We start from the raw sequence: 10,127 nt of genomic DNA, 5'->3' as shown, positions 1-10,127 counted from the left end.
AAGAGCAAGACTTTATTGGAAAGTATATTTTAAGTGCAATGCTCCAAATCTTGCTTCCTCTCATGGACACCAATACTATTATTTTACAAACACAAAAACTATCCTGTGTTCTGAAACCTCTATTAAAATTATAACCCAAATATAAAACATTCTATTACTTGTATTTTTATTTATTTATTTATTTTTTAAAAAAACTCACCTGTCATAGTCACTACTGCTCCACTCTGGTAGTGAGGAACTCCTGATTTCTGTCTCAAGCCGAACAGTATGCCCGAAGTATTATTTGGTACAGCTTGTGGAGAACTCGCAATATAACCCTGATAAGCGATTTTGAAAAGGAGGAGGGAGGGGAAAATTGGGACTTAATCTTTATAAACCATTTTGAAATTTGCATACAAAAAAAATCAATATACAAATGCAAGTTACAGTATCATATGCTTGTTTTTTGTAACTACAATTGGATTCAGGTAATTTAAACGCTCATTCTGTAAATACTGAAGTTATAACTACCATCTGCCAAAATAATAATATAAATTCTTTTAAAACAATTAAAACCTGATTTGGTTCATCTGTGGTTGATTTATCCTGTGTGTGTGCGCGCCAGAATGGCAAGTTCTGTACGTTTTAGAGAAAGTATGCATACTACTGATTTATTTATCTGAATAAAAACGGAGTTTAGTTTACTAGCTGATTTATCCTAAATCTGCTAGTGTTTCTAATTAAGAGGATTTTTTTCTCTAAGCATTTGGCCACTTTCAATTTAAATTCAGACTTTACTCATTATTTACGCAGCTAGCTAACTGCATTTTAAAGGATAGAAATCAGAACCCAATGTCAACTCATAGTAAATAGAAACTTCTTAATACAAACAGAGCAAGATCAGTTATTCTGTTTTTTCTAAGTGCCACCTGCTCAAGCATCAACTCAAGCCAAGATTCAGAAGCCATAATCAGTACTTAGGTAAGGCAATTCTTTTGTGACAATAAAAGAAGGATCAATATATCATTAATATTTTTATAGTGAGCTATGCAGTAGTGAAGTCAGTTTAGAGCATTCCAGAAAAGAGCTAATTGTCAATGATTAATGAAAACCATGAAAATTTCCAGGTGAAGACAACTCATGACACACATAATTTTAGGGTCTTCTTGCAGTTTTTATCCTTTTTCCAGAGCTGAAGTTCTCATTTAAAGTACATGCCCTCCAAGTACCAAATATAATCTTCAAAATAGAAACTTTGTTTGTAGCTGCATATTCAACATCATAAAAACCTACACACCTTAATTCTTCCCAATATGTTATTTCTGAAGCGAACAATAACGACTGAAATTCTAAATGTCTTCTCGGTTATATACCAGAAGCATTCACAAAGTAAACTAGTCTTAAAATGTTCACATGGTACCTGCCATGTCACAAGTGCCAATTCATTCAAATGGCCATTCCACACAAAAACTTTATGTGGCATATATGCAATTTCCAGAAGCGTAACAAATTAAGAACAACCAGATCATAGAGCTGGGTTCATTTTTAGTTTTAACTTAACTGCAATGTTTAAAAAAAAAAAAAAAAAAAAAAAAAAAAAAAAGGCCAAAACCCAAATCCAAGCTTGTCCTCAACTCTTCCCTATCAAGAATTGACTGATTTTATTTCCCTTTCTCAGCATACCAGTTTCATGTAGACACCTAGATGTATTTTTTCCCCTAGCACAGAGAGTATTTTTTTTAAAAAACAGTTCCTTTAAAAAGAAAAGAAGTCAAAGGCTCAAAGAGCAGAATCCTACTTAGCACTGGATTAAAACTGTGGGAGAATACAAGGCAAAATGAGAGCCTGGGTAAGAAGGCTTCCCACAACAAGAAGATCATCCGGAAAAGGCACATGACTTGGGTCCCATGTCTTTCTTCTAGTGACTTGTGCCAGCAGATTTGAAGTATGTTGAAGGTATGCACAAATGGATTCTTAGCAAACTGATTTCTTTCCTCTGATGATTTTTCCTCTACTGTGAAAAAATGTGTCCTCTTCATCCATTCCTCCAACTTAAAAGATGATGAAACTGAAAACTTGACAATGATAACTCCGTTTTCCAAGTGACTTCACTATTCATCAAAACATTTCATGGAGTAGACCAGATTTTGATATAAAGACCTCATGAAACATGTCCCATTCAGAGTTGTCCCATTCACGTTTCCATTCACAAGACAACCCTGTAGCAACTATAGCAATTGTTATATTTTTACTACCAATTTATACCATTACATTGATTAAGCCTGCTGAAAGCAAGTCTAATTAACTATGCTAAAAACAAATACGACTTGTCTAGTTGAGGCCCCCTCCAGTGCCAAGACAGATTTCAACAGAATGAGAGCACACATCTGTGGGAATCTTTTTTTGTAAATTCCTTCAATGCAGACCGTGAATGACTCAAAGGAAAAATCCCTCAAGTCTTCCTTTCCTCAAACAAACTCCTCATCCAACCTTACCAAATTGAGACTGATCTTTAACAGCAGCTCTGAAAAAAATGAAAGTTATTCTTTTGGTTATGTTAAAAATATTACTAATGATTTGAGATTAGTTTTCAAGGAGGTGTGGAGGACTGTACATACTGTCTACACTTGAAAGATGATGGGCCAGATCATGAGCTGATACAATAGCTCCATTGAAGTCTTTTATGTCCCAATACAAATCAACTATCTTAGTATGGTTCTATAGCCACCATGGCTCTATAGCCACACTTCCAAAATGTTATTGTAGTTAGCACTATTATTTTGGAGAGAATTCAAGATGCTTTTATTGGGATGAATGGTAACACATGTACATTTCCCAGCACACAATGAAGTTACCTGGCCAGGGAGAATGTAAAAAGAGGTGAGATGGATATTCCTAGAGGCCATGATATCCTCTGAACTGCATGGTAGAATGACAACCTATGAAAACTCCATTTTCAAATGTTCTTTTTGCACAAACTGGTTCAGTCATTTCATATGCAGAATGAATCAATATCTTCCAATGCCTAGGAAGTCACAATCTCTATTGGGTAGATACCTCAAAGCATGCTTTAAACACCAGTTTTATGACCTCAGCGAAAGGTCAGGTGCAAGGTTGATACGAGTTCCTGCATCTGCAAATGCAAAGAACCACCACCAGAGTTTAATACATGTTGATGTTTACACTTATAATCCGTGTTTGTCATCTTGAGAACCTGATTTCAGCTAGGATCTCTGCCCACAACTTCTTAAAGTAAGACAAATCTCTAATCAGTGAAGAAATGAGACACACTGATACAAGTTAGTCAGAATACGCCTCTGCCTCATCACTGAGCCTGTTCTCTGACTTGCCGAAGAACTGAAAGGTCTTACTGGAACCAAACCTCCATCTCAAAACTTGACCATGGAGATGGAAGACTCCCAAAACTCACATGCTACGGTTAGCATGTCTTTGAAAGAGATTATTATCCTCCCAACAATCCTTAGGAGTTTGGTCCAGTATAGCCATAAATCCCTTATCTCTCGAAGAGTTGGGACTACTGTTGTTAAGTAATTAGCTTTAGCCAATCCATTTTATCAGCTGTGCCCAAAAGGGGGTCTCACACCAAAAGCAATCTAATTGACAAATTGCTGAGAACTGAAAATTTTGAATCTGGATTCTTCCATAATGAATCTGCAAGGAACTCAACTACCTAACACAAACAGAACACTTTAATCGGTATCCTTGTCTAAAAGACGACTTTAGCCTAGACAGCTAAAGTGGGGGGGGGGGAAAGAACTGTAGATTTAGCAAATAATCTTAAGGAAAGGAGGACTTGTGGCACCTTAGAGACTAACAAATTTATTTGAGCATAAGCTTTCGTGAGCTACAACTCACTTCATCAGATGCATGAAGTGAGCTGTAGCTCACGAAAGCTTATGCTCAAATAAATTTGTTAGTCTCTAAGGTGCCACAAGTACTCCTTTTCTTTTTTGCGAATACAGACTAACATGGCTGCTACTCTGAAATCTTAAGAAGGATACCAAATTTTCACATTTTAAAACGTTGATGCTAGCTACCTGCACTCAGATACTTTAATGGCGTAAATAAATTTCCCATTCAACAGGGGAATCAGTCATTTGTTTTTTACCCTGAAAGTGTAGTCCTCTCTCTCGGATTTCTAGTCATACAAGTCTAAGAAAGCTGTGACAACCACAGGTGTCTGGAATTTGGTTGCAGTGCCCATTACAATTTTCAGGAGTTGGATGAATGTGCTTCGCTACCTTGTGTTTCCTCAGTAAAGTCCAATTTTTTAAAAAGTACTACTTTAAATACCACCCTGCCCAGATGTCCTAAATTCAGTATATTTGAAGGAATGGTGCTCTTAGACCTGGGTACTAACTACAAATTCTTAGCAAACTGATTTCTCTTCTCTGATGATTTTTCCTCTACGGTGAAAAAATGTGACCTCTTTATCTCACTCACTGAGAAATTAACCTTCACCACTCAATCTCAGAAGGGTCTGTAGCAGTTTCATCCCTGTAGTTCTATCATTTTGGAGTCCTCTGACTCCTCATGGGGAAGATGGTCTTAGTATCACTCAGGCACACTTCCTCCTTTTCAAAGAAGCAGCCACATTACAAGACACATATACTGACTGACACTGCAACACATAGCTGCAGTGCATTACTGTTATATCTGTATTTTCCTTCTACGTTTGTTCATTATTAGAGAAAGAAAAATATTGTGGGGAGGGGTGAAAGGCATAAGAAACTATTGCTATGACAGTCTTTTGCAAAGCAACACACACAAGAGAATCTGCAACAAAAACCTAGAGAAAAGAATGCAGAAAGACTTAAGTGATGCACTACCAGTATCAAAACAAACAAAAAGTAAGCTATCAGTAGGGACAACCACTTTGTGGATACACAGAAATCCACAAATTCAGGGATTTAAGATCTCCAACAATTTTCTCACAAAAAATCAAACTCTTGTATTTTGTTTCTCTGAAAATCTGTATGGAACCTTCCCAAGTTTACAATTTCCACTAAATTTTTAATTTAGTAAATTTATACTAAATTCACCCTCCCTGCATCTTGAAATAATATCTAGCAATACATTTTAAGATTAATACCAATAAGAGAGGAAAAAAAAACAGTTTACCAAACACTACCACGTATCTAGGGCCTGGTCTATACTACAGAGTTAGGTTGACGTAAAATAGCTTACATTAACCTAACCTACTAAAATGTCACTCCCACTGATGTAACTCACCCACTACATTAACTTAATAACTCCACCCCCATGATAGGCATAGAATCAATATCCATATAGTTAGGTTTACGCAGTGTCAGTATAGATGCTGCGTTGCTTATATCGACTGCTGCTGCCTTTCAGAAGCCATCCCACAATGCCCCGCACTGACAGTTAAATTGGTGCGGGTCCTCCTGGCGAGGAGACACACCACCAAAACAAGGAGCGCAGCGTGAACACACAAAAGCAATTTAATTACCGCCATGGCTATACATTGACATAATTTAGGTCATTTGTAGTGTAGACATACCCTAGGTATCACCTTGTTTGCAACTTTTTAAACTGTATATAAAATAATGGCGCTGCAAACTCTAGCATACATACTGAAGTCTATTCCATACACCCAGGCTACTGGACTACCAATTTGGTCACTCAGGCTGTATTCTCATTTTTCTACTTTTTTGTTCTAAAGCAGTAGTATTAAACATCCACTTCATTAAATTGCAGAATAATATTAAAATTAAAATTTCAAATTAGCATTCTTGTAAGAATAAATTAAACAATGGAAAACATTGCAAAAGTTTAAAAAAAAATATGAGTAATTAATTATTTTTACAATTACAACATATAGAGAATCAAAATTTTACTAAAGCCCAGATCCTGCAAACACTTATGCACATGCAGAACTTTGTACACAAATATACATTGTCCTGAAGACAATGTAATTACTCCTGTGTACAGTTAACCAGCTGCCAGAGTCTTTGAAAAATTGAGGCCTTAAGCTTCAAACAAATTGAACAACATCAAAACACAACGTAGTAAAAAGTCTATTTAATACTAAAGTTCCTGAAAGAGAACCTACGTGGCATAACATGTTTAGTAAATTTCTACAGAAAACACAAGGTTCTTTGAAACCGAAATTTAGTGAAGTGATGTGACTATACAATAAGCAATATCCACTTCTTGTACTTCATTAATTTAACTGCAATTAAACCTTGAGCTTTATAAGTTACTATAAGAATTTACCTGATTTAATATTATAGGTTGTGCTGTTACTGTTGCCACTGGCCTCGGTACGGGTTGACCCATTACAGGAATTGTAATATTTTTTGATACTGGCTGTGTCGTTACTGGAACGGTTACAGGTCTGCTAACAGGCTGTGATATTCCAGAATTTGACCCGGGTATCTGCTGAGCTGATAAACATCCAGCAACAGGTCTCTGTAGCGTCTGTGAAGTTCCTGAAACAGTCACTGGTCTAGACAACGGTTGAACAGCTACAGAGCTAGTTGCAGGTCTGGATACAGACTGAAAGACTGGTGAAGCAGTGACAGCACCCGGATTGGATGCAGGAGTTGTATAGTGTTGACTGGCAGGCTTGAACGTAGTAACTGTACCTGTTACACAGAATTCCAGAATAATCATTACATAGTATTACAGTTGGATGTTTCATTAAGTTTTTTTTTTTTTTTTAAATTACCATATTAGGACAATGTAGTACCTCTACTAGGTGCACCATTCTGTATCCCCGTTCGTGATGAGCTGAGGTTGACTCTGTTCAATATATCTGTTAAGAGTTACATTTGTGTCTTAATTCCAGTGACAAATTACAAAAACTGAAGTGAAGTTAAAATAAAAACAAAAATTAAAAGCAACATTATATGTGAAGATACCAAAAGCCAACAGATTTTTTTCAGTTAAAAACTTGAATGCCGTTTCTAAAATAAACATCCAATAAAGCAATCTGCATCATCATCCTATTTGTACAAATAAAGATCTTGAAACTCCTGATTTTTCTTCTTGAGAAAGTTAATTCACCCAAATCATGTCAAATTTTAGTTCTCTAGAAATGTAGATAGGAAAGCAAAACTCTCCTACATGGAATCCATAAGTGTTTAGCTGTGTTGGTTACGTAGACCATTACACAAAAAATTAATGAAGACAATGGAAACATAAGAAAAGTGAATACATTCATAAATTATTTCTTAGAAAAAGTTTCTTGAATTCTGAAAAAAATTCCAAAAAGAGGAAGCAAACTCCCCTCTCCCCAACTAATTACTTTGCATTTGGCAATTCAAGACAGATCAGGAGGAATAATTTGAACTACTTATTCTAAATTAACTATCAATTTACAAGAAAGATCTGATCATCATTGTGGAGAGCTCAATCTCCAACAGAAGTGAAAAATCCAAAGTAGTATATTAGGCTGTACAAGGAACAAGATGGAGAGTACTACCAAAATATATACCATTATACAAATAAACAGCATACTCTCACCTTGTATACGGTTCAGTTCTAGTCACTGCAACTCAAAGTTTGGAGCGGAAATAGAGGGGGGGTACAAAAAAAAAAAGCACTAAAAATTATGAACATGGAAAAAATATTATGAAGAGATTGGAATCTTTTACCTTAGAGAGTAGATGAATAAAAGGGGGAAATGATAGGAGTATAAAAATAATAAATGGTATAGAGAAGCTAGATCAGGAACTTCTATTCAATCTCACTTTTAACAAAGTGACACTGAAAGGTGGCAAATTCAAAACAAAAAAAGAACACTTACACAAAATGCATAAGTAGTGTAAGTTAGTTTCACCATCAAGATATTGAGGCAAAGAATTTAGCAGGATTTATAAAAGATTAGATGTTTATATAATTAACAAGAATATACAGAAGTTAACAAAAAAATATTAACTATTAACTTCAGGGCATAAGCGAACCTCCAACTACTGGTAGTTAAAAGCAGCTTTCCTGGGTGAAAATTATTCCTCAGCTGCCTACTGCAGAGTTTCTTCCTCTGAAACTACTGGTACTGATTACTATTCGAGATAGGTTACTAGACTAGATAGACCTCTGGTCTGATCCAGTATAGTAATCCATAAATTTATCATACCAGTACTCCTCTGGATGACATTACCTAAAACAGACAGACAGAAACCACTTGCTAAAAGAGCATATATAGGCTTCCCCTGCCCACAAAACTAGCACAGCTCACTATATAAGCACTAAGAAAAGGAGTACTTGTGGCATCGGAAATGCATCCGATGAAGTGAGCTGTAGCTCACGAAAGCTTATGCTCTAATAAATTTGTTAGTCTCTAAGGTGCCACAAGTACTCCTTTTCTTTTTGCGAATACAGACTAACACGGCTGCTACTCTGAAACCGTATATAAGCACTGTTTGGGAAAAGGTTAAGGAGAGGGAAAAAATGGTAATTTACTTACAATGTAACTGTTCTTTGAGACATGGTTCATAGGCATTTTCCATTCAGGAAACTTTGAGCTTCTCCTCATTTTACTGGGCAATCCCCCATAAGAAGCATCTGCCACATCGAGTGCCAACTGCACTGAGGTCTTGGCCACCAAGCGGCTTCTGCCAAGAAAGCCCATAACTCCTCCCTTACATCTTCAGGTAGCTTGTCAGTGAACTTAGACATTGCATCCCAGTCTACAAAATCATGTTTTGCTAATAATTCCTGCTGGTTTCCTATGCATATTTGGAGAAAGGAAGCAGCAGATTCATTTGGCTAAGATGTAGCCATGGTGGCATGTAAAATAGACTTCGATCTTGAATGGTCCCTTCCATGTCTTCTTTCTTCAGAAAAAGTGTCCATATGGAAAGGTTTAGCCTTCTTAAATCCCTCAAAATTGCATCTTCCAACCACATTCTTGGTGCTCTACTTTCTTCAACCACAGCTCTATAAACCTTCTGTACAAGCGTACATGCTTCTGTACTTTGGACATTACCTCATCCCACTGCAGCCATCTTGTTCTCAAGAGGTGCAAAACTACAACTTGCCAGGATCATCTAAATACTTCCTCATTTGTGACAAAAGTCAAACCAACAGATCTTGATACATCGTAACTTTTCATACTGAAAACTGTTATTTCCTCTCCTCCGGTGTTTTTAACAGCCATGTTTCTGCTTCATATAACAGAGTTGTCATTACTGGTTGAACACTTGTATCTTGGGTTGTTACACAGACATCCTGCCGGCCAAAGAGGTTTTTGAAGGTGTTGAAATGACACAGACACAAGACTGATCCTATATGTAACTCCTTCAGGTATAGAACCGCCTGCTATCAATCAACTACCAAGATAGATAAAACGGTTTACCAATTCAGCATCATTACATGCAGCATCAGTAGGCCATTCATGTCTGTTTTATCAGAGGTACACACAGCTTTGGTTTTATCATCATTGATCTTAAGTCCCATAGATTCTGCAGTTTTTTGCAGCTCTTCTAGCATTAGCTGTAGTTTGTCAATGGTCTCTTAGGGGGCATGGATCAGCATTCATCTCGCACTCCTTGTCAGTACCCAGCCCGAACCAGGGACACTAATGATCCAACCAGCATACCAAAGTTAGTGATGAATCCTGGTCATGTGCCACCTGAGGCAAGTTCCACATACACTAAGAAGCATGGTCTCTGCAAGTAAGACAATATCATCCACATACTTAAGATCTTCTAAAGATTAATCTTTAAATTTCACTTCACCTACTTTGGGCTCAATCAGCTTTTCATCAGATAGTCTATTAGAACTATAAACAGATGGTACATGTACGCTGTAGGGTACACAGTGGACTTCCAGGGGATACATCAACACATCTAGATATTTGCCTTGTTTTATAACACGCTATTAAAAAGCACTAGCAAAATCAGAACTAATATTTCATACAGCCAAAATGAGAAAGTAAGTAATTTTTCCGAAATAGTGTCCTGTGACACTTCCGTATTTTTATGTCTGATTTTGTAAGCAAGTAGTTTTTAAGTGAGGTGAAACTTTGGGTACACAAGACAAATCAGACTCCTGAAAAAGGATACAGTAGTCTGGAAAAAGACTTGGGAACTGCTGCTATAAACTACATAGGTGAGAGAATGCGTACCTGGCATATTCTAGAGTCTAATGAAAACCAGTTT

At 36.7% G+C, this 10,127-nt stretch overlaps 1 protein-coding gene across 14 annotated transcripts in view; it reads right to left on the bottom strand.

Moving 5' to 3' along the window:
* ZNF280D (zinc finger protein 280D) overlaps window positions 1–10,127 on the bottom strand; it is a 124,776-nt gene that overhangs the window by 87,861 nt on the left and 26,788 nt on the right. For 9 of the 14 annotated variants that reach the window (XR_006274927.1, XR_006274928.1, XR_006274926.1 and 6 more), the window contains 3 exons: window positions 6,713–6,778; window positions 6,238–6,608; window positions 200–317 (listed from right to left, as the gene is read on the bottom strand). Coding sequence is in view for 11 of the 14 variants with exons in the window: in XM_043494498.1 (XP_043350433.1) it covers window positions 200–317; window positions 6,238–6,608; window positions 6,713–6,778 (555 nt within the window). In the remaining 3 variants the exon portion in view is untranslated. Of the gene's footprint in view, window positions 1–199; window positions 318–6,237; window positions 6,609–6,712; window positions 6,779–8,431; window positions 8,490–10,127 lie in introns of those variants that run through there. The other 5 variants (XM_043494494.1, XM_043494496.1, XM_043494495.1 and 2 more) reach the window with 3 other exon arrangements.

This window comes from Dermochelys coriacea, chromosome 10 (genome assembly GCF_009764565.3).
Source record: "Dermochelys coriacea isolate rDerCor1 chromosome 10, rDerCor1.pri.v4, whole genome shotgun sequence".
NCBI lineage: Eukaryota > Metazoa > Chordata > Testudines > Dermochelyidae > Dermochelys > Dermochelys coriacea.
Note: the sequence above shows the minus strand (reverse complement) of the source record. Positions and strands in the feature narration are given on the sequence as shown.